The 25,792-nt window shown below is 36.2% G+C and overlaps 2 protein-coding genes and 2 pseudogenes across 2 annotated transcripts; 2 read left to right on the top strand and 2 right to left on the bottom strand.

The window, feature by feature from the left end:
* The first annotated feature begins 8,481 nt into the window (after positions 1–8,481).
* LOC141834490 (F-box protein At1g67340-like) lies at positions 8,482–9,066 on the top strand (annotated as a pseudogene).
* A 685-nt stretch (positions 9,067–9,751) lies between these two features.
* Positions 9,752–11,517, bottom strand: LOC141834823 (zinc finger A20 and AN1 domain-containing stress-associated protein 7-like). The gene is made up of 2 exons (XM_074722196.1): positions 10,666–11,517; positions 9,752–9,952 (listed from the first exon to the last, which is right to left on the bottom strand). Exon 1 carries the CDS (start codon positions 11,133–11,135, stop codon positions 10,668–10,670), a length of 468 nt encoding a protein of 155 aa, XP_074578297.1. The 5' UTR covers positions 11,136–11,517; the 3' UTR covers positions 9,752–9,952; positions 10,666–10,667.
* A 1,204-nt stretch (positions 11,518–12,721) lies between these two features.
* On the top strand, positions 12,722–16,529 carry LOC141834489 (proteasome subunit beta type-5-B-like; annotated as a pseudogene).
* Positions 16,530–17,259: 730 nt separating this feature from the next.
* LOC141834328 (uncharacterized) lies at positions 17,260–24,571 on the bottom strand. Its single transcript, XM_074721703.1, has 8 exons — positions 23,626–24,571; positions 20,970–22,303; positions 20,457–20,748; positions 20,141–20,359; positions 18,679–18,852; positions 18,259–18,450; positions 18,028–18,141; positions 17,260–17,668 (listed from the first exon to the last, which is right to left on the bottom strand). The coding sequence occupies exons 1-8, from the start codon at positions 24,346–24,348 to the stop codon at positions 17,360–17,362; spliced, it is 3,357 nt and encodes a 1,118-aa protein (XP_074577804.1). The 5' UTR covers positions 24,349–24,571; the 3' UTR covers positions 17,260–17,359.
* Between the last annotated feature and the right edge of the window lie 1,221 nt (positions 24,572–25,792).

Here is a 25,792-nt window from a genome sequence, read left to right as displayed (position 1 = left end):
GAGAAAGTTTAACTACCCAACATAGGTTAGTAGTATTGGATATACGTCTTAAGCATAATATCCATAAAAAGAAAATATCCACTACTCCTAGAATTAAGTGGTGGAAGTTGAAGGATGAGAAACAAAACATATTTAAGGAGAAGGTAGAAGGACAAGTATTAGGTGAAGTATACGGTGACCCTACTACGACATGGGATAAAATGGTATCAAAGTTGAAAATAATAGCCAAGAGTATACTCGGCGAGTCAAAGGGGCATGTACCACCAAGTAAAGAATCTTGGTGGTGGAATGAGAAAGTACAGGAAAAAGTGAAGGAAAAACGAATAGCCTATAAGAAATTATATATTTGCAAGAATGAAGAAAATTTAAAAAAATATACATTAGCTAAGAAAGAGGCTAAAAAAGCAGTGAATGAAGCTAAAAATACAACTTTTGAGCAGTTATATCGAAAATTGGATACAAAAGAAGGAGAAAAAGACATTTATAAAATAGCTAAAGTGAGAGAGAGGAAGACAAAAGATATTAGCCAAATAAGATGTATTAAAGATGAATGCAATAGGGTATTAGTAAATGATGGAGAAATAAAAGAGCGGTGGAAGAGGTATTTTCATCAACTTTTTAATGAAGGTGTAGGTGATCAACTTAACTTAGGTAATTTAAGCAGGTCAAATGAGTATAGAAATTTAAATTTTTACCGTAGAATTCAAATTTCAGAAGTAGAACAAGCTTTAAACGGAATGAAAAATGGAAAAGCCGTTGGACCAGATGATATCCCGATAGAGGTATGGAAGTGCCTAGGGAAACAAGGTATTGAATGGCTTACAAAATTATTTAACATGATATTGAAAACAAAGAAAATGCCAGATCAATGGAGAGTAAGTACTCTAATTCCCTTATATAAGAATAAGGGGGACGTACAAAATTGTGCAAATTATAGGGGCATTAAATTAATGAGTCATACCATGAAACTTTGGGAAAGAGTAATAGAAAAACGATTAAGGAAAGAGACTATGGTCACCGAAAATCAATTTGGGTTTATGCCTGGTAGGTCGACAATAGAAGCTATACATCTTCTCAGGCAACTAATTGAAAAGTATCGGGGGCAAAAGCAAGATCTACATATGATATTTGTTGATTTAGAAAAAGCTTATGATAGAGTCCCAAGGGAAATTATATGGAGAATTCTAGAAAAGAGGGGTGTTAGCGTAGTATATATTGACCTAATTAAGGATATGTATGAGGAAGTAACGACTAGAGTGAAGACTTCAGGCGGATTAACTGAAGCATTTCCAATAAAGATAGGGTTACATCAAGGGTCAGCTCTAAGTCCTTATCTTTTTACACTAATCATGGATGAACTTACTGGACACATTCAAGATACCGTACCATGGTGCATGTTGTTTGCAGATGATATTGTATTGGTAGATGAGACACGTGAGGGAGTAAATGCTAAATTAGAATCTTGGCGAGAAACACTAGAAGAGAAAGGTTTTAGGCTTAGTAGAGTAAAGACAGAATATATGGAATTTAAGTTTAGCAATATTGAACGTAATGAGACAAGTATTAAAATAGGAGATGATGAGTTGTCTGGAACTGAGAGTTTTAAATATTTAGGATCATTTTTGCAAGCCGATGGAGGGATTGAGAGAGATGTCTTACATAGAATACAAACAGGATGGTTGAAGTGGAGGAGAGCATCAGGTGTTTTATGTGATCGTAAAGTGCCTCTAAAACTTAAAGGAAAGTTCTATAAAACGGCAGTTAGACCTGCCATGTTATATGGCGCTGAATGTTGGGCTATGACTCGAGCACATGAGCAAAAGATGAGAGTTGCGGAGATGAGGATGTTAAGATGGATGTGTGGACATACGAAGATGGACAGAATAAGAAATGAGAGCATTAGAGAGAAAGTTGGAGTTGCATCTATTGAGGAAAAACTCCGTGAGACACGTTTAAGGTGGTACGGACATGTACTTAGACGACCGATAAATGCTCCAGTTAGGCGGTGTGAAACTATGACAAATACGCATATCAAACGAGGGCGAGGTAGACCAAAAAAGACTTGGTTAGCAACAATAAAACAAGATAAAATTTATTTAAATATAAATGATGATATAATAGGAGATAGAGCTCAATGGCGTAAAAGGATCCATATAGCCGACCCCACTTAGTGGGATAAGGCTTGGTTGTTGTTGTTGTAATAAAAATCTTGAACCATTAATCAAACAATAATTGGCATTTCTTTTCGTTCATTTTAATACGCCTTTGAGGTTAAAATTAGAGATCAATATTTTTAAATGTTGGTTCCAAATTGTAATTGGGTCTAATTATTATAAGTGTATAATTTATTTTTAGGTTGTTCATTTTCTCCTCCATGCATATAGGTCACCATCTCTTTAAATATATTTTAGGCTGTTCTGTCAACTTCCCCACTTTTTCATTTTAGGAAGATTCTTTACATCCCATCTTCCTCTTTCATTGATACTATCTCATGAAACGTATATCTAATACTACTAACCTATGTTAGGTAGTTTCACCATGACTTTACAATCTTTACAAATCTTTCTATCATTTTTAACCATAAGAAAGTCAATTTGCAATTTATTATTTTCACTTTTAAACAAAACTAAGTGTTCTTTTCTTTTTTAAAAAACGTATTAGTCAGTATAAGATCATATGCTATCGCAAAATCCAGTATAATTTTACCTTCCTCATTTCTTGTTCAAAAGTATAATCCCTCATGCACCCTATCATATTCCTCATTTTTCACTCCAACATGTCCATTTAGATCACCTCCTATTAAAATCATTTCATTTGATGGAATATTTTGTAATACTTCATCTAGGTCATCCCAAAACCTTGATTTGGTATTTTCATCTAATCCTACTTGAGGTGCATATACACTAATTACATTAATAGTTTCTTTCTCCACTACTATTTTGAGAGCTATAATTCTATCCCCTTCCTATTTACTCCTACAACTTCATCCTTTAACGAACTATCTACAACAATACCAACTCCATTTCTTGTTTTACTCCTTGTGTACCATAACTTATAACCCGAGTTCTCTATCATCTTTGCCTTTTCGCCTACCCATTTTGTCTCTTGTACACACAAAATATTAATTCTTCTCCTAATCATCGTATCTACTACCTCCATTATTTTACCAGTAAGGGTTCCTATATTCCATGTTCCAAATCTTAGACTATTAATTTTCATATAATGTTTGTTTTATCCAACCTATGATGTAAAAACTTTGTATATTTAACACTACACCTAAGTTCTCATGGAGATGTAGTGGTCCTTACTGTGATGTTACAGTCAACCTCTGCAACGTATTCCTTCCGGGAACATCCTAGCATTAACATAATAGTTTAATGGATTCATTCATAGAACATTCCTTTGTATTTGATGTTGACTAGCAACCTAACACAACCCTATTTCCAGAACACAATGTTCTATCTGAAGATTGCTCCCATTTGGCAAATGAATATTAAGATAAACCTCATTTGATTTCAAAGAGTTGGCAAATCACTAGATCCTTCAACATTCTTAACTCCAGAAGTTCTCTCCTTTACTTCAGTATAAACCTGAGAAGGTATTAACCCAGGTACAGTCACGCTCCCCTCTGTTTCTGAAGAAGTTGCATTTTGAATGTCATTCAGAGTTGATAATTGAAATTGGGGAATTATTTGCTCCAAGATCAGTAGTGGTAGAATTTATATTTCTTAGAGAATACACACCACCTACACCACTGTTTGAAGTTGAATAATTCACATTCCTACTCTTCACAACATAAATAGACTCAGTTTGCGAACCAGTTGCTCCCTCTAGTGCATCATCTTTCTAAAACATAGTAAAGGATGAGCTAGTATCATATGAAACGAAAGAAAATAGCACCTAGCATTTATAAAATACACATCAGGCATACATGAATAATTGGTTCACTCAATGGCTGAAAATCAGTTATGGTTTAGATTCTGAGATGTCAGTGGATTTATATGTTGAAGTTGATGGAAGATTGATTCTGTAACTGGCTCAGATGGAATGACATTATGACACTGGGAGTAGCATATAGAGGTTCAGGTTCTTTTGATTCAAGTGCTACTGTCAAAAGTGTAACAGTTGCTTCCTGTCATCAACAAATGGTTCAATACTCAAGCTTTGATATACATGTCCGAATTTTTAAAAAAAAAACACTAACAGACACCAACAAGAACATAGTACATAGTCAAAAGAAAATCTCCATACAAATTGCTGCCCAAGCCTTGTCAATATCCCCAAGATTTTCTAATGTAACCCTCTGACCAACTCTAGGACAAAAAATGTAACTATTAGCCAGGACAACTAATGTGCAATCACAAGTAAAAATAAAATTCGTAGCATGTTGTCATAACATAACACCATTACGTCAAATGCTAGAGATACTTGGAGGTAGATCTGACCAACATTAAACTACATCAAAATATTATGGTAATTAGTATTGAGATCAAACCTTAGGATCTTAGGAACTTTAGGATCTTACAATCCAAACGAACCTAGACAACCAAAATTCTAGGTCGGATCTAAGTCAGATTAGGATATTATGAACCTTGATTTCAATAATTTGTTTTCAAACCGTGCCTATATCAAATCTCAAACTAAACAATATTGATTGTATGGAATATATTTAGATTCACTTAGACATTTTAAAGCTTAATATTTGTTGGAAATATACCATCTTTTTCATGTTATGTCACATATAAGAACATTTTTAACTATATGAAATTCTTTTTAACTTCTAACTAGAAGAACACTATTTCATGTTTTTTTCTTTGTCATACAAAAATACAATACTTTAATAATTACATTGCATTGTTCATATACTATATAATAATATAGTCTACTTCAAAATCTTGTACAATATGATAAATTAAAAACGACATGGTTGAAAAAGACAATTTAAATAAATTATAGGATGGTAAATACTTCGAACCTACAATTTGAACCTTTGAATTTCTCTCGGTTTGAAGATGACATCTTGAACTTGACAACCTTAAGAAACACAGCTAAAGCTTGTAGAGCTTTATGCCATGGACGACAACAAGATAAGAACTCCAACTATCTAGGGTTGGCTATAAACTATATGGATCTTATCCTACTACTGAACTCTGAGTTAGGCTATATTGCTAGTACTCTTTAGTTGTTTTGAGCTTTATATCATGGACAGATTGTTTAAAATTTATTGAGGGCTTGGACAATAATCAGCCACATGAACTTTTAGCATATAAAAGGTGCAAATTAAGGATATAAAAATAGCATTTTCAAATAGCAGAGTAGTATTGATTGTCAATTTGACTGAAATATACAGTGACTGGCAATGAAAAAGAATAAAAAAATGAAACAACAATTATCCACTTATCTCCCCGTTTCTTTATTTTTACCTTCCAACACTGAGCAAACGCCTTTGGGGATAAGTAGAATCGACAGTGGAAGGTGAAAATAACCGGCAATGGAAGGGGACAAAAGATTAAAGAGAGGATCAAAGAATAACCAAAATGGGAGAATGCCATAGTAATCACTACAGACATAAGAAATGAAAATATTAAATGAATATTAGAACCATTCAACTGGTTTCACTAGAAACAAATCAAGCCAATTTTTATAAAGGCAAGCAATGCAGATGATTTCAGTCTTCCTACTTGCCCTAAAATTTTCTGTTTTCTCCCTCCTTTTATGTTGTATACTTATGTTACTTGTCATAAACACTACGGCATATCACCATAGATATACCTGAAACATTCCCAAGTCTTCATCAATCCTTCGGTTCCCAGATTAAACCAAAAGGGAAGTACAAAATTAATTGGCAAACCAGAATGATGTTTTCAGAAGTTCTGTTCAGCTTATCTTAAATTTCAGTGGCACACCCAACAATTAACAACCTAATAAACGTTTCAACCAAAACAGTTGACATCCAGAGCATCATACCGATGACTCACAAATTCACCCGAGTATGTCAAGAAACATATAGCGAGATAGATGATATATTTCCCTTCGATCAAATAGCAGGAAGACAATAACAAAGATTGCAACGTAAAAACTTACTTTCCTTACTTTGTACGAAGAAGCAAGACACTCCATCCAATTGGAATAAACAGGGAAACAGTTAACCTCCTCCTCCTCCTCGTCTCTAGTAACAATTGAAAACAAATTCACAGATAAAATTCAAACTATCAAGATTAGATAAACCTCTTCGATCTGCAGCTGAAATCATTAATGCCACCTTCAAGTGTCACGCAGGGAAACCTCGTACCGAAATCGAGAACGAAGATCAAATAAAGTAATTGCGCAGTTGGAATTTGAGGAGCTGATAGCTTGGACGGGCGGATCTTCGAGACGAGAGATCAACATCGGTAGGGTTCTTTTCGAAATCCGACTCGGTGAAATCGACGAAAAGGCTCCGATTGAATTTGATCGTTTACGAATCGCTAAAAAAATCGGGAGGTTGATCGATTCAACTCTGTAGTCTCTACCATGCGAATGGATTAACTATTTAAGTTTGCATTACTAATAATGTATTTATTTAGAACAAAAAAAGAAGAAAAAATACATGATTTATAATTAAACTTGTTACTGTTTTCGTTCGAAGCAATGTTTCGGAATCCAAATTGTCGGTCGAACCGGTGACAGTCAACTTCCTTTCTTTAATCGAATCAAAAGAAACTCTTTTCATCGATCTCATAAAGGAATACGCGAATCTCGAAAATAATCAGACCATATTGAATTTATCCTATATTATAATATACTTTCTACTACTTAAATTCCTTATCACAAAATTATACGACAGTAATTTTAATCGACTAAATCTTAATTTAAAATTATGTCTGATTATTGAAATTTTAGTTAATTTAGCAGATGAACAACATAAAATATATTTAAAAACTAGGGATTCATTTTTATGCTGAAAATTAATTTATTTGTGATTTTTTGTTTTTTAAAATAAAGTATTTTTATTATTTTAATAAGAAAATATATTTTTATAAGTGTTACATGCAGGGTTATAAAAAAAAGCCGAGTCTGATTTTATAATATTCAAATTTATTTAATAAAATAATCGAGTTAAATTTAAAATAAATCAAATTATTAAAATATTTTTTTCAAATTTAACTTGATTTTTTTTTATAAACTTAAACTTTATTCATTCAAATGTTATCAAACTCTTAATTTAAATTTATTTAAATTTTTACATTTTAATTTTATTTAGTTAGTTATTAAGTTTGATAATATAAAATTATTTATTTTATTTTTTAAAATTTATTTATTTAGCATGTTGATAAGAATTATTGATGAATATGATTCAAAAAAAAATTATTCATGAATATTAATGAATTATTTAAATTTATTTATTTAATTGATTTTATATATATTGAGCGGACATAAATAAACTCTTATCAAGTTGAACATCAAATTTATTTACGAACGTTCAATTTATTTATAATCTCAGTGACACGCCAAAGGGGAAAATAATTTTTTTCTTCTCTAAGTTGTTAAGGGAGATAATCAAATAGATTAATCAAGTGAATCTACTAGGATAATAATATTAAATTGAACTTAGCCTACTCAACCAAGACAACTTTATTAATAGAATGAATATCTTAAGAACGAATAAATTTTTTTTATTCTTTTGCCAAAACAAATTAATATTCTTTAAAAAAGGATGGGCCAAGTGTCAATTGCCTTCGACTACAACCCCATTAACCATTCACTTAGATTGACAATTTAAAAACGGTCAATTAATTGACAATCCAATAATCAATTTAGTTTTTTTTATTTAATCATTTTTTATTGACAATTACAATTAACTTATTATTATTTTCTAAATTTATAAATATTATGGTGCATTTTACTTTTTTCACATCATTTATTCTTCTATACATATCTTTCAATTGTTAAATTTCAATCATTTTCAGTTAAGTGAGAGGCACAAGAAGAAAGCTACTGGGAGTCAATTTTTTAAACAGTTGAACCATCGATCGATGGCGGTTCTAGCTTCTAAATTATTTTTTTCATAAATATTTAATTTATAGGTATGAAACTCCTATTTTATCCACCAAATAAATCAAAAAATAAAATAAAATAACTTTTGATACGATGCTCCAATGCTATTAGTTGTTCAAACACAGTATACATACACTATGTGAATTTTAAACTCTGATTGTTTGAGAAAAACATCATGCATCTTATCATCATATCATGGACGGTTCTAAACTATTAGAGCAAAAGATAAAATCGTTACCTTAACACATAGTAACCCTTTTCACGAGGTAGATCAAGCGACAAGCACCCAACGAAACATTTTCGCACCCGTTGAAAATTAACCCCAAGACCTATTGGGACAAAGGTGCTTGGTATAAATTCGATAATGGGAATGGTAATGGGTTTCATTGAGGGGTTAATGGTAATGGGAATGATTACTGGATTGATGGTGCTTGGTATAGAGAAATGAGTATAAGATTTTACGCCCTGGGAAACAGAGGAAGCGACGCGTCGTTGATGGCGAAGGCAGCGATTCGATCGCATCCGTGGTCGCTGTACTCTCTGGCGATCATTCAGTTCGACAGAAGTGGCGGCTCCAAAAATGCTAAGGATCTCCGCGTCGACGTCGCACTGAGCGCCCGCGCGACCTTCTTTGGCCAGCGTGGAAGAATGGGCCGCATCGCCGGGCGACAACGGAGGGAATCGCTGAGGAGACTGCTGCCGCCGCCGCCGCCGCCGCCGCCGAAGAAAGCCCCCTCCTCAGCGACTTTAGCTGGAACTTGCCCCCTCCGGAGCCGCACCCAGCCAACCGATTCCTCGTCGACCGGTCCCAATCCTCTCTAACGCGGCTTCTGGAGGACCTGCGCCTCTGCTCGCAGTGCAACTGCGAGTGGCCGGAGACCCGCCGACACGAGTTCCGGCGGTGCTCGGTCTGTGGCGTCGTCAGCTACTGCTCCGGCGTGCCAGGCTCTCGATTGGCGGCTATCGCACAAGGCCGAGTGCGTGCCTCCTACCATCTTCGTCGCCGACGTCGCCACCGACACCGATTGAGAGAAGAAGAGGTGGAAGATGGGAGAGCTTAGATGAACGGGAGAGAAGACAAAGGAGACGACTAAGACGGAGAGGGAAGAATCACGGCGGGGCGCGGGGTATCGCTGTCCACGAGAACAAATGAGAATGGATTTAGCGATAACCGAGAGAGGGGTAGGTTATGAAATCAGGGATATCATATCCTTATTTTGATTCCCATTCCCGTCTACCAAGCATTAAGAATGGAAATGAAATAGATTTCATTCTCATTCCCCTCTCCTAAACCCGCCTACCAAGCGCCCCCTCATATAACTCAACCAAATTAGCCTATCTATCTTACCCCCACCTGCCACACACACTCAAGTTTGCCTTTGCCGGACCGGTTTGTTCGACTCGATCCACTAAACTCATCTGATTCGCACAGCTCAGTCCATCAAACTCACTCATAATATACATTTTCTAAAGCCAAGTGAGAAAGAAATTTACAAATTTTTTTAGAATACCGAAAGATAAAATAGCTAAGACAAGACAATATGAGACCCAAAAAACAAAACTATCCTTTTCCTTGCCAAAAGGACGAGCTTTCTTAAAGGTATTCAATGGTGATTTTCCATTTGGCAATTGGCTTGACGACCGAAAAATCTACTTAAAATTCGCAGCAGAATAGCACAAAAGCAAACATCTCATGCCAATGAAAGCAGATCAATTGAAAAACAAGCACAATACCAAAATGTAAAAGTAGATCAAAGTTACATTTCTCATCTTGTAAGAGAAGCACTGAGCCCACTTGCAGTCCTATCAAGCGCTGAGGCCTCTCTCAGAGAAGCCTTCTTTAATGTGCTTGAGCCCACTTGCAGCCATGTCCATGCTACCTTTCGACCCTCTTTATCAGCAAACATACGACACACTGCACACACAGATAATAATACAGCCTGAGCTTATCCTTGCCATTAAGGACCGAAACATAATTCTGAGGCAGATATTTCGACACACTTTCATCATTGATCTATTGCCACACACCAAAAACAAAAAAAAAAAAAAATACAAGAGCAAGAAAATAGTCTGCATCAGGCAGTTTTCCAGCTGATAAGAAAGTGCAAATGCTGAAGAGAAACCACAGTGCAGTGTAAAGGAACCTACTTTTTCTCGAAAATTAATTGGAGGACTATTGAGAGACATTGACAGGAGAAAAAAAGCCAATGGCACAATAGTGAATCACAAGAAATGCTTTCAAAGAACAGAACTCATGTCACACTAGTTTTATCTGCAACTTTAATCCACTAATTAAATTAAGAACTTGAGCCAACTGAAAAGGTTCTCAGTGACTTCGGCTTGATAAAGATTTGTTTGTTGCTTCATGAGCTACAGCTAATCTGAAGGAATCTACTGAAAATGAAACTACTGCTGCTCTTTCTTCTCCCGCAGCAAATGTCTTCTATCATTCCAGTTTTAAGGTTTATGTAAACAAGAATTAAAAGCAGCAGTTGATAAAAATATAGATCCAACAAGTAGAATATCTGCCTCGATGATAAATCAAAAGGTTAAAAAATAAACAGCATTTAGATGTTCAAAGTTCAAATAGCATCAGAGTCATACGGAGAAAAGGAAGCAATTTTATACCTTCAGATCTTGATGATCTTGGCAGCTTTGATCACGGGGTTGGCCCTGGCGATTTCCTCCCTCCCAGCAGTCTTGTAGTCGAAAGAGCAGTCATGGGCGTCGGAGTAGCGGTGGCGGCCGCAAAAGAGATCGCCGCAACGGCACCGGAATCCGGTGAGACCAACCTTTTTGTGGCAGGTAGAGCACCGGTTACTGAATCTAACAGGTGAATGGGGTTCCTCGCCCGACTTCGACGACTCCTCATCAAGCTTCGGCGCGGAAGAAGCCGCGACTGTTATTTTGAGGGTCGGCGATTCCGATCTGTGAATAGGGGATTCCTCGCAAGATTTAGGGAGCACGGAAGCCGGAGGTGGGGAAGGAGGTGAAGTTGGAGGCGGCGGCGGCGGCGAAGCAGAGGGAGAGGGAGAGGAAGAGGCGGACTTGAAGATCTCCGCTTCGTCTTTGTCAAGGTTACAGCTTTCTCGAGCCATTTCTGATTTTTTTTTTAATCAAATCCGCCAACAAAAATCAACTTTCTTCCGGACAATCCAGCAGCCCACGATTGATCGAAGCCAAAACACGATCAAAAAAGCATAAATCAACACCAGCGATCGATCGGAATCGAAAAGGAACAGCTCCAAAAACAAATCCGCAGGGAATAAAAAGGAAAAAAAGAACGAGAAGAATGAAATTTAAGCTTCAATCAGACTCAAACGCTCAAATATTCCTACAAACAGCATGCAGAAATACACAAATACCAATTGCATCAACAAATCTCGATCGATCGACGCGAGGCACGGCGAGAGAAATGGTGGCAACTGGAGAGAGGAAAAGAAATGGTAAAGGTGGGAGCTTTGGAGGTGGTGGAGAAAAAGGTGAATAATAAATAACTTCAATTATGAAAACGAGAGATTATGCTTTAAATAAAAAGAAGGAAATATGGTTGGGAAAAAAAAGTATCGATCCAATAGATTAATCGAGGCCACCCATGATTGAGTGGATTCTGTGATCCTGATGTGCCCATTCCATTTGCTCATCAGCCAGCTGAACCCATCTCGTTCTCATCCACCATGCGATAAAACAAAGCGATCGATCAACCACAAACAATGCATGCTCGTATTTAAGTAATTAATTATTAAGAAATAATTTCCCTTTTTGTTCTCGTGTGTGTGTGTGTGTTTTTTTTTTTTTGCTTAATCATTTGATTACTTGGCTCCATGCTCAAGTATAAAGGTGAATAGTGAAACAAAGCATGGCAACATGCATGAATAGTAGCAATATTTACCTTTGTCTTCGAGCAATTGTATTTGAAGAGTCAAAATTTTATATTGGGGATGAATTATATATATTTACTGTAGCATCAAGATGGAATCTATCATCTTGACGATTTCATACGATCAATTTTATGATCATCTACGAAAAGAAAAATTGAAAAGTTGTAGTTAGCCACTCTCTACAGAGAGGATATTATCTTGATTTTATCAAAATTTGACTCTTATCCACTGTAACAAGTCTATTCTATAATAACCAACTCAATCATATTTCACAGGTAACTATATGTGTTTACATTTGTGGGGATGATGATCTCGTTGTTTTAATATGTTTCTTATTTTTATATTTTTTATTTCTCTTATATTAAAAAATTAAAAAGAAGTAATCGTAGTCATCACCCTTTATATTAATTTTGGAATTTGCTATCGTAGTGGTTCTATACGATCCATTTTACGATCATTTATAAAGAGATAAATTAGAAAGCTATAATTGATTAGAGGAAGATATTATCTTAACTTCATTCCAATTTGATCCTTATTTATTTTAATAAATTTGTCCCATTATAATCAATTTAATTATACCTCCACGTAACGAACCAACTCAATATCGCCTTAACGGAGCATCTTATTGTTGACCTTGACGATGACATATTTGGCAATACCATCAAAGCGGATATTATTAATAATTATATTGAAATGTGCCATCCGCTTTTGCATCGAGATCCTTCACATTGTCACATTATCAAAATGCCTCTTGGAATTTTTGATACTGATTCGAAAGCAAGGCATTTAAATTCCACCTCGTCGATCTAGGGTTTCGTCTCACTTCCACCTCGTTCTGATTTGCGGATAATGAAGCTCGATTTGAGTGGATTTGAATCGTGTCCTCCGTTTCCTGGAGGCCTCGTCGACGATCTATGCGAAGGCCCCCTGGTGTCCGCTTCATTCCAACTCCCAGGCTGTTCTGATGTGTGTTCTTGATGGATTTGTTGGGCTAGCGATGGGATTGGTATTTTATGGTGTATTGATCTGTTCTTTGTTTCCCTTTGCTTCAGTTTGATGGGTTTCAAAAGGTCGCGATCCAGATGGTGAAACCGGCGAAAGGAAGGAGTTATGGTCGCTGCCGATTCGCGAGCCAGCATGGGAGGATATATCTGTAAGCTTTTGTCTGATTCAGAATAATTGAACTCCTTTTTTCTCCTCCTGCCATGTTGTAAATGCTTTTTTTGCTAACCTAGTGAAAAGCATTACCCAACCACGCGCTGTATGGAAAAATTCCATGAAATCCAAACAGAGAGCAGATTATTGTATGCCAAAGAATTTTTTTTTGAATTTATCATCTTGAGCTTTCTTCCTTTTTGATAACTTTCCAAGAAGCAAGGACATGCAATTTAGCTTCTTTGTGTAGAAACAAACATAGTTTAGACTTACTGAATAATCAAAAATGTGTTGGTCTTTAGTTACATTGGATGATATATTATTAACACCACTTTGTTAGTTGGAAATTGCATAGTTCAAACTTGGTCCTATGTTCTGTCCATATGTCTTAACCTTGAATCTGTCATATTTGAATGTGTCCATACTAAAATTATCCTTTTCTCATTTTATCATCCATGGTAGCTGTACCTTCTTGCATATAGACTTTTTTTTTTTTAACAAAAAAAATCTTTCTTTGTAACCCACATGCCCATGATTCTTTCCTAGTATAGATGGGAAAATCTTGAATTAAAGGACAATATCAGTTTATGTGGCATTTTGTCAACCTATATATAATCAAGTGTTGATTGATTGTATTTCATAATTGACTTAGTAATTTGTGGAGGTTTTTCTCTTTCTTGCATCAATTTGAGGAGACTTTTTGTTTGTACTTGTGAATCCAAATCTCCCAGGTTAATCAGAAGATCTAAAGCTCTTCATATTCACATCATGTTATGAGTAATTTTAAATGATATTTATCTAATCTGCACTCTTATATAAAACCAAATATCCCTCCTATTTAATCATGGTCAATATAGTAATTGATGATAGTCCAAGGAGTCTAGAATGCTACCTACTATCTTAGAGGAATGCATCTGCACAACAACAATGTCCATACAAAAAGATTTTTTGTGCTGTAGAGAAATTCATTTCTGCTCTCTTATATGAGGAGAATGATGATGCCTCAGTAGTAACGTTCTCGGATGTTGATAACATTTTACAGTTTGGTTATACAGAAGTATAGATTGGATCTTTTTCTAGTATTATATGATCACTTGATCAAAATTTCTAAAACTGAACCTGTTGTCTCCAAATCTTACATGGATCAACAATTATATAAAAAATAATAATGTGCTCAGTTTAGTTGTAAGTTAATCCATATGCCAGGGTTTATTTAGTCACTCCATTCCAGGCACTCACATGTTATATGGAGTTGTTTGCTCTCCTTAATCTCCACTGACCTTCTAAGAGTGATTACCAGTTTCAATTGAGTACCCACAGGAGCAGGTAGTGGATCAATTTTTAGATAGTTTGCTCCTTGAGATTGTGCACAAAATTATGTCTTTTCTTAGTGTCAAATAATGCAGACGAATTATAGATGACATTTAGAAATCTTGAGTGGACTAATGATAGGCCTACCTACTTATTTCTCAACTAGAATGATAATATTTTATAAAAGGGCCGAAATTTGCAATCTGCAAATGATTATTGTTTCCTGTAATGGGAATTATTAACATTTTCATTAGATAATTAACAAAATGTGGTTTGTAAATAACATACACCAATGCGGAATAAGATTAACATTAAATTACCCATGTCAGTCCCAAGTCTAGATGAAAAAAGTTGAGGGTTGCATTAGGAATGGATAGTCAACATCAATTTTTTCTAAAACTATGAATATGAATCAAGAGGCACATGTAAATATGACATAATATTCATCTTAGACACATGATCAGTTGTTGTCTTCATAATATGCTTTTTACTCATGGACATTGACATATTTAGTGGTGTCTCTCTTACATGGTCTCCATACAACCTAAGTCGTTAAAATGCTAGCTGAGCCTGAGTGGATTGTCAGTTGAGTCAACACCAGCGTACTTGGCCAAAATTTTGCTGATCTTCTTACTATCCTCATTTTGCCTTTCTTCTGCAGCTTCACAAAGTGTTAAGAAGATCATTGAGATAAACCCATATATGCTGGGTACTATGGCTGGGGGTGCTGCAGACTGCCAATTTTGGCATAGAAACTTGGGAATCAAGGTATAGCGTTAATTTACCCAAGCTATGCATACGCTTTATGCTAGTAGATTTTATGTCTCAGCTAGGTCAAACAAGTGTCTACAAGAATGTACCTACTGATTTTGAGAATATTTTTCCAGGAAATTTTATAATTTTCTTTTCTGGTCTAGTGTCGCCTTCACGAACTGGCAAACAAGAGAAGAATCTCAGTTACAGGTGCCTCAAAGCTCTTAGCAAACATACTTTACTCTTACCGAGGAATGGGCCTTTCAGTATGAACCATGATAGCTGGATGGGATGAAAAGGTACATGTTTATTTTATTATGATTTTTGTTTTTAATTTCACCTGTTAGTGGTTCAGTTGTATCATGGGTTCTCTTGAATTTAGGGTCCTGGGTTGTACTATGTTGATAGTGAGGGTGGTAGGCTCAAGGGAACACGCTTCTCAGTTGGCTCAGGAAGCCCATATGCTTATGGTCTTCTCGATAATGGGTATGCATTTGTTTTGCATTCGGTTTGGCATTTGTTCTTCTTCTCTCATGGCTGTTTGATTTTTAACTAAGTTTTGTTCATTTTTTTTCACTCAGATATCGATTTGACATGTCAGTTGAGGAAGCTGCAGAACTGGCACGCCGAGCCATCTATCATGCAACTTTCCGTGATGGAGCTAGCGGCGGAGTAGCTAGTGGTAGGCCTTTTAATTTTGTTTTCTTTATTGATATTTCTTTCATGTTATTCCTTGATCATTATTTCATCTGTGGCAACTCAATGTTAATTGAGATTCTTTTTTTGCTTTATGGAACTTGATTTTTCAACTAGACCTATTTGTCACGCTATATTCTAGAACTGAGGAGGCAGGAATGTATAATTGATATATGTATAAACATAATAACCTTAATGAAATGAAAGTTGCCCTTTGGAAAGTCTTTCAACCCTGCCATTTCTTCCTCCTTTCCCCTTTCTCCTTGTTGTACCATTTAAAAAAGCTGGCTGTAGTGCGGCAGATAACTGAGATTGATTATATTTGCCTATATAGAAATTGAAAATAATTGGATTTTTCTGTTGTCTCTGATGCTATGCATTACTGGATCTAAGATTGGCCTTTCTTGGGTGGAAAAATATTTGGAGGGAGAGGGTAGGTATATAAAATTACACATGGAGGTTCATTCATTTACAATTTTTTTGGGGTCATTTTTCACCCTCGTCCCTCCTATTTTCCTTCCAACTATAGCTTCCCTAATCGAAAAAAAAAATGTTTAAATTAATTTCTGCTATGCTTGCTGACCATTTGTCATCATTCTGTACTTGGATTGCAGCCGTTGATATAATTTTGTTAACGCTGCAATATTTTCAGTTTATCACGTTGGGCCTCAAGGATGGAACATTATAAAACAATGAAAACTCTGAATGTAACGTGTCCTAGATGAAATTTGAATCCTCAGTTGTCTATTCCACTTTTTAATCGCACCATAATTCCTTTGGCGCATTAGGCTCAGTCTTGCTCACGATGCCAATGAAATTTTTATGCAAATAGACAAAAATAAAGAGTGTACGTACGTGATGAAATGAAGGGGAGAGTCTTTCTCTGCTTGCATGTTGAAGTGGCCAGGAGATGCATCGTCGGATGGGCTTGCCCAGCTAGCTTTTAAGGTCCGCGGTCTCCGACGATCCCTCGCCGGCTGGAAAGAGGACAACTACGCCCCCCGTGTCGTCGGCGTCTCCAGCGCAGCTGCCGCCAGCTCCAGCTCCTGCGACTAGATTTAGATTAACCCACCCCATACAACTGTCGGCCAACTAACTAAACCGTATACATTTCATTGGACATGAGGATTCCGATTTAGATAAACTGATGAAGGATTCGACTTGGACATTATTCCTTAACTAGGAGTCTCCGAAAGAATAAAATCCATCCCATTTGAAGAGGTTGTTCACCATGATTTACTCTCTTCGAATCGCTCGCTGTGAGAGCTGTCTTCACCTTTTGCCACAAGAACACAAGTTTTATCTGCTTTATCCCATTTTTTGAACTAATACGGTGACACTTTTTTTTTTTCAATTTTTTCAAGCTCTGAAAACTGCATAAAGTTCTACACAATTTAAAGGAACCAGCATCCCTAAGCGACTCAAGTTAATAAAAAAATATTATATACTTGATGACTTACATTTTCTGCAATTATACATACAAAAAGCAATGCCAAAAAGAAACAAACAAATTCAAGAATAAGTGATTAATCATCCATTCTCCAAACCTCACGGAGCAACTGGTATCTGATGGAACTGAAATTGTCATTTGCTTTGTTCTCAGATCTTGGGCTGAAGGACTTGTCCATGATGGAAGATAGAGGTGAATCGAATTCCTCGAGCTCATCATCGCTTATGTGACATTTTCGGACAACAGATGACCCAGTCCTTGTAAGTGAGGTGGCTTGTATCTCTCCGATGAAGCTCTTAATGGAGATAATTGACGGCGGGGAATAGATTACAGGAGATGCGTTACAAAGAATGTTCATCTCCTCCTGGCTACTGTCAGCATATTCCTGATAATATTTGCAGATCAAAGATTACAGAGTTCTAAGATATTTCGAACTGAGTAAGGATGTTAACAAACATATGCAATGAATGCAATAAATTTCTTTCTAACCAATAGGACTACAACATCCTGATCTAGACTAATTGTATCTAATGACTATAAATTGCAGACAGTACTAGCATAGAAACATTAACTGCTACAAAGCAAGTATGATGAACCGAGTAAAATAGTTATAAAGCTTATCTTTTAAAGTTGGTCCTGATTGGTATGTTAGGCTAGAAGAATAATGGCCACTATTTGGCTTGATTGTAAATTGTAGATTGACATAAATGGAGATTGAGGATTAGGAAGTTCTTCATTACTAACCTCGGATTCCAGTGCTTGAAGGACAGCATTTGGAACTGGATCTGGACAAAATTCATCTGGTAGGAATCTATCGAGAATATGGTTGATCACATTTGGACTAAATATTGTGCATGCCTTCACAACAAAGATAAACAAGAAATAGGATCAGAGTTTCCAATAATGACATATGTGGTTTCTTACAAATTAGAAATCACTACAAATTAAAATGATGCTACTAATGTACAAACAAACCTCTTTTCTGATTGACTTTTCTAAAAGCATATCCTTTGGAAGCATTAGAAGATCACTAAGTGCATTCAGTAAATGGAAGGTTTTAAATGATTTTGTAATTGTTATCCTGTCGTCTTGACTGTCGCCGTCAGCATGAGATTCATCCACATCCATACCAAACAGGCCAGTCAGTAATCTAGACCAATTCCCAACCTATCACAAAAGCCAAGATCAACGACGATATAAATTGAACCTTACTAGACAATAATGATGTATGTTAAAGATATTGATACATGTACTCCACATTGTAACCAGTAATAAATGAGAAATACAGAGAACAGAACAGTTGAGCATCCAATGATTTAATTATCTTAAATACTTTTGCAGAACATTTAAAAGGATTTAAATTGTTATCTATACTTGTGCTTTGATGTTACTTACGGCATTTTTAAGTTGAGCTCCAGAACCAAAGCTTAATCGGCCAGTAGGGATAGGCAGAACCTTGGAATCACTGATGGGGTCTGACATTGGATCTGTAGGGGTGTTGTCATCTGATTCACGTAAAATAGCATTGAACATAGCCACATCAAATCTTGCCACACATTGTTCCATGATCTGGGAAGGAATGTATCTTAGAGCTTCAGTTTTAACAGTTTGCATATTGCAGTCATGAACGTTTTATAACTATTGATGCATATATTTATGTAATTAAGCAGAATTTTCACAGAAAGTTTCTTTTGAGGGAAAAAGGACTAAAGTAAATAACACTCCTATGATTAACTAGACAAATGAAGAGAAGATATATCCTTACTGCTACCAATCTTGCATCTGCAAACTCCTAATAGCGCACTTATATGAAGATGATAAGTAGTTAGTGTGTACCAGTACGGACTTGCCAAGCAAAATAATGAACAGAAAATGAGCATCATTAAACATAATGAAGATCATAAAGATTAATAATAGGACTTCATACCACTGACATCTTCTTTTCCCCACACTAGTAATAGAAAGTTAAAATAAATGAACTATCAGTAGCAGGTAATGTGCTAATGACAAGCTCGAAAGGGCAGCAACAGAACATGGTTTTCTTTGACCCAAGAAAAGAAGAACATGACTTGCATTGGCAGGAGCAGATTGGGAAACAGAATTATAATGAGGTTCCAAGTTCCAACAAGTGACAGACCCAGACTTCCAAATCTGGAGGGACAAACTAATTAACATTTATTATATGTAGTAGTTTGATATGGTAATTGTAATTACACCTAGTATATGTAGAATTTCTTATAAATTCAAGAAACTTAGGACCGAACTTTCTGTTTGAGTTTCTAAAAACTGAGGATACCTTTTCAGCATACCTAGTGGACCAAGCAATTGCTGTTAACTCAGACAGAAGTTCTAAGTTCTCATTTTGATGACTTCCTGAATATAATTTTTTTATTCAATGCAATCTTAACTTATGTAGCCCAAGTGGAAGCCTGATCCAACCCAAATGTCAGGGACCTCTTGATATTTAAACATGTATAATAAGCCTTAATAATGTGGGATTAGCAGGTGGTCTTTCATCCTACCTTTCTCACTTAATATCTTTAACTTTCAATATTTCACCCCAGACCCAATATTGGTAGCTGTGACTAACTCCAATAACATAAAACCCAATGTGAGGAACCTCTCAGAACTTAAACATGCTTAATAAGCGACTAAGCATGTAGGACTAGGAGGTGAAATTTCAACTCTTTCTAACTTCATTAGTCTTTTTAACACGAGTACTTTTACTAACCTACAGCTACTGAGCATGTTTATCATAATATTAACTTAGTGACACAAAGATCTCATTGTTCTAAGGATTGATGATGATATACTACACTATAGGCTAGTACATCAATAAGTAGAAGCCTACACTTACCATTCTAGATAGCATAGGCAAGCATCCACACTCAAGCCCTTCACTCCTAAGAGGGCAAAGCTGTTTAGAGGCGTCCTTGAAAGCTTTCTTCCAAATTTTTAAGGACACATTTGCTTGTGGATCACCCGTGCTTGGCATCTTACCAAAGCTTTTGCTTGAGTATGAACCTAACAACTGTCCGCCGCCTACATGGCTAGACTGCATACAGGGAGTGAAAATCTGTACATGCCATTGATGTCAGTCATTTAAGAACACAATTCTAATGCTGTAAAAATCACTAATACTGACAATACATTTACAGAAATAAAGAACAGACCTGCCACCATACATATTCAATTGTACGGGAGAATATCCAGCTTTCAATTTTTTCCAGTGCTGAAATGAAGGTAGCTGGGTCATTCCAGTCTCCAAAGTCTCCAGACAAAGAAAATTGCTCGTTGTTATGAGAAATTGATTCCCATTTCAAAGGTGAAGGTTTGCTCTTAGGTAACTTCACAGATCCAGTATATCTGAGGCGAGTACTAGCAGACTGCTTAGTGTCTTGGAACTTGACTGTTTCTGTCACTATGGCTCTTAGAACAATTGTGTTTGATAACCAAAAAGTCAACCTGTTTAAAGTAGAAATCAAAATATAAGGAGCTTGCAGATTTTAGTTAACATGGAAATTCTTATCCATCAGGAGGTGACTTGTGAGGTAGAAACTAGCAATTGCTTGATAAAAGTGTACCTAGATAAAGACTTAATGGTTAAGTAATCAAACAATCTTCGTATTCTATATCATGATCCGGTAACAAGAATAAAAATATAAAGAAAAAAAAATCCTACATGCCTTGGCACATCATTTCCACATGCTTTTGCAACCAAACCTAGTCCTGATGCAATACTCCTAGCAGCACTTGTCATCCTTTCAATTGGCCATTGTCTTGAAGCATGATTATACATCCTTGAAATCCTTCTAGCAGGAGTGTGAACTTTATGTGACGAACTCCCATGTTCAGCCGTGGTTGAGTAAAGGGCTATCTCTATGGCAGCAGCTTCTCTCAGCTCTGCTTCAAGTAACTTGACTCTGAGCTCCAACTCATGGACTTTGTCATTGTAAAAGCTTCTCCCATTTCTTCTAGGAAATTGGTGCACTTTACTTGAACCTGAGCTTGTACTTTCATTGTCATCCCTTCCATCATCAGTGCCAGAATTTGTGCCATTATTAGACACATCTTCTTGGATATCAACTTCTTTAACATATTCTTTATTCTGGTCATCAGCACCATATGTTATGCTTCCCATCAAGCGTGGGGGTGATCTTACAGAAAGCTTCATAGTCCTCAGCCTTTCAGTATTAAACGAACTACTATGCCTCTCACCAAGAGATCTACAGCAAGATGAGGCTGAATCAGTCGACAGAGTCCCAGTACGTTGCTTAATTTCTCTCTGTTGAATGTCAGAGATATGTTCTATGCTTGCAGTGGTATCAATAGGACTTTCAAGGGCATCATTCATAGTTCGATTAACACTAAGATGATCTCCATGAACTTTGGAACCATTTACTGATCCCATTTGCTTCTCTTTGAAAATGTTAGCTTCAACATGCTCATCCAAGCCTTCCTCTGAAACCTTTCTACTTTCCTGTGATTTCCCAGTCTGCTTTATATTTTTCTCTGATTCGGATATGCTAGACTCTTTTGTCTGAAGTGCAAAATCAGAAGATTCAACTTTTTTAGTGATTAGACAATTATCTTCTGCATGTACATATTCTTCTACAATATTTTCTCTGCTATTGCATCCTATTGATTTTTTTTCAACTTCCTGAGTCATAGAATTCCCAACTGTAGCATCTTTTGTGCTGCTAGAACCAATTTCTTCCTCTGGAATTTTGCGAGTTGAAGATGAACATGCTACAGTGCTGATGTTATCTGATTTCATGATGGGCAACAAATTAGTTTCTGACTTAGTATGGGTCTCATCAATATTTTCTAGGCACTCAGTATCGCTTAAAGAGCCTACTGATTGAGACTTGAGCAAAGTTTCATTTTGATCATGGGAAGCATCCTTTAGATGGGATGTTTCTGTTAACTCCAACTCCAATTTTGCAGGCGAAGATGGCAAACGTAATTTGGATTCAGAATCACTCACCACTCCATTTGATTTCACTATCTCAGGCACATTCTGCAAAATCATAAAAAGAAATAGCTGATCCTTATATCAAGAAAAACAAATTGCACATCTCACTGAAATATAAATGTTTAAAATTTAAATGAACCATCAATATGACTGACTGAATTATACCTCAGATAAAAAAATACTGAATAGAAATACCTTGAGATGATATCAAGTATCGACAATTTCAAAAATGACTAAGAGATTTTACAGAAGAGTTGATGTACTAGGGTCAAAGGTGTAAAGGGTAGAGGGAGAGACAGAAAAGATCAATGTAATAAATGATTAAATTGATTTGAATATTTTACTAATATAGTCTTGTGTAAAGAACAAATGGAGGGCTAAGATTTATGTAGTCGATTCCAAATAATTTGAGATAAACACACCTTGATACTTGATGATGATGATTGGTAATCTAATATATTTAATCTAAATGTAATGTGGCCCAATTAATAGTGTTGTTCCTGGTTTGACTAAATTAATTTTGTTTGAATTTATCCTGAGTTTTGGAAATGTCTCAAATGTAATGGATCTTTAATCTCAAGATATATCACGTTAAATTTGATGAAGTATACAAGACTTATATATCCTTTAGTAGAAAAAATAAATTGAAAATTTTTAATTGTAGCCCTATTCTTCTCTCCCTTGTCCTCCTGCACGATCATCTCCACCAGCACAAGTGCATTGGTAGGAGGCAATGACTCGTACTAGAATTAGATCTAGAGGTGTCATGATGGGCAGAGACAATCAAGGAAGACACAATAGAGAACAAGAGATAGGAGGCAAGAATGGCCCCATTGGAAGGAAAATATGAGCTTGTCCCTGGTGTAGGTGAGCTCAGTGGGGTAGAGGTCGATAAGTGTGTAATAGCTAGTTTGAAGGTGGAAAGGATGGTGTCAACAAGCAAGAATAATAAGCCAAGTCAGGGGACGAGGTCAAGGCCTAGGCAATATTTTTGTGGCATAATTGAAGATTTTTATTTAAGTTAATTTTTATAGAAGCCATTGAATACAAAGATATATTTTAAGGATACATCAGCAAGTTTAATAGTTTACTTAAGAGACGGCAGGCTATAATTGGAATATTTTTGTATGTTCATACTTTGTATATAAAAATTGATGCGAGTTGTAAAATTGACTATATATGAAACAACCTTCTAGCATGCACTATAAACCTCATAGCATATTGAAAAAGTAAATAAACACTGGGAGGTCAAATGGAATTCTCCCAAATTAGAATAGTGAAACAGTCAAGAATACATTTATGAACCTCAATTCGAAATCTGTGAATAATTTGATAGCTCGAATCTTTTATAGACATTTAATAAGTACCTTGTTCTCTTCTGGGTTACCATGAAGCAAGGTATCTGCTTTGACTTCTTGAGCAGATGAAGAGTGGTCAAGAGATGAAACCGAAGAGGCATCATCATCAGTGAAGGATGCAATTTCAGCTTCTTCAGCATACTCCTCATTCATCAAGTCTGACACTGATTCCTTCACATCCTTATCTATCGATACCTCCTTTGAGAGACTCTCTCCTGATGTAGAACCCATGCTTGCATCGTCTATGGGTTGGATCTTAACATACAGCGCTGGCTGCATTGTGTTCCTGAAGCTTCTCTTGCTGGTCACTGGGATGCTAGCGGTCACAGTTTCTTTAGCTATGTTGTACTCTGCCAAGTCGATTATTGCACAGCCCAAATGCTGCCCTTTAGACTTATCCCTCCTGGGTTCATACAAGTTGAACTCAAGCGCATTCTTCTGAAATGCACCTTTATCATTACCTTTGCCTGAACCTTCTTTTAACAATGTGACTTGGAGCTTGAAGGATTCATTAAATTCTATCTTCCCTTCTGCTGCACCTGATCCGAGGTTAGGGGTGACAATGCTAGTGGACCCAGAATGGCGGTCCCCATTCTCCCAATGCAGGACCACAGAGCGCAGGGATTTCAGGGACTGGGATGGTGGCCATGGCTTTATTTCATGGATGTGGATGATGCAGTCCACATGAACAGAAGTGCCCTTCTTTTGCTTTGACCGGAGACCAAGAACCATGGCTCCAATATTTGATTTCAAGGTGGGAGAATCAGTATCTCAGTAGTGCCACAGACGATGTAGATCAGAGTGATTCTAATATTTCATTCTTGATAGCAGAGGTAAAACTCTACTGGAATCGGAGTGGGAAAAATCAGGCTAGAGATTCATGTCGCAATTTCCCAACAACTGGGGCAAAAACTAATTCCTACTTGGAGGAACCAATGAATTGTTCTAGAAACAGACAACTAAAAAACTAACAATAAGCTAAAAACTGAATTATTAACCGACTCTAGTAGTAAAAATGTGTTGAATTCAAGATAGAACGCACAAACATGAAACAGATAGAGCGAAAAAATGTGTCAAATTTACCCAGAAAAAGCGCAGATTTTGCTATTCTGCATCAAAATAGTAGTAAAAAAAAAAAGTGAAAGGAAAGCGCTCCAGCTTACTGCTTGCTCATTTAGCCACAATGTTAAAACTGTTTACAATTAACAGACAGGGGTGGTTCACTTCTAAGGAAAAACCCGGCGAATTCACAAAATCTAACTAAATCCCGTAATTCCTCCAATCCGAAACTAAAACCACAAGAAATCCACGAATCTGAAATGTCAAATAAATTGTCACCGCCAACTCAGAAAGTTCGGTTTGCAGTGGTATCAACAACCAAGCGACTTATCAACCTTGTTTCGACGACAAAAACCTCATTGAGGAATCCAAAAATAAAATAAAAAATCACTTTTCAGCAACCCAAGCTTCAACAAGAAGTCCATACGAAATGGAAAACGATAGGAAAGATCACCTGGCAGCACCAGCCGGGACTTGGGTCGTCTAATTGAGCTCCGGATCGCCTCCGCCTCTCCGCATTCTCTCCGATTGAGCCCCTCTTCGTCCGTCGGTGATAGACGGAGAAGGGAGTGGAGGCCGCACACAAAGTGTCGGAAAGCAAAGAGACGATCCAAAGCGACGAAGAATTAGTATTAAATTAATAAAAGCAGCAGCTGTTTCCGGCGAATAAATTTTAGGGAAATTGTTATTTGCCCTCCCAAACTTTATCCATATTCTTAAATACCCCTGAAAATTTTAAATTCCAATTTATGTCATTCTCTAACCATTTAACATTTTAGTAAATAATTAAAACGATAAAAATTTAAAAGTATTTAAAACTATCAGACACATTTTACAAAAAAACGATAAATTTTTTAAAAATTCAGTTCGAAGTTATATAATCATTAAAAAATTTCTAAAATTTTTATATTTTTATCGTTTTATCAACACAATTGTGACATAATAAGGGTATAACAATTAACAGTTCGAGGATATTTTTGATAATATTAATATTTTAAGTGCGTTTGAGAAGAGAATAATTTTTTGTGTGAGAGTGCCAGAGTGGACTGAAAATTTTCCGTCCTTTATAATTAATTATTACTTGGTGACCGCAGGCTTCGATTTACTCACCTTTTTA

The sequence above is a fragment of the Curcuma longa genome, chromosome 9 (assembly GCF_044706935.1).
Source record: "Curcuma longa cultivar G26 ecotype Majalengka, Jawa Barat chromosome 9, ITB_CL_G26_1.1, whole genome shotgun sequence".
Lineage (NCBI taxonomy): Eukaryota > Viridiplantae > Streptophyta > Magnoliopsida > Zingiberales > Zingiberaceae > Curcuma > Curcuma longa.
The sequence above is the reverse complement of the archived record's forward strand: the minus strand, read 5'-3'. Positions and strand labels throughout refer to the sequence as shown.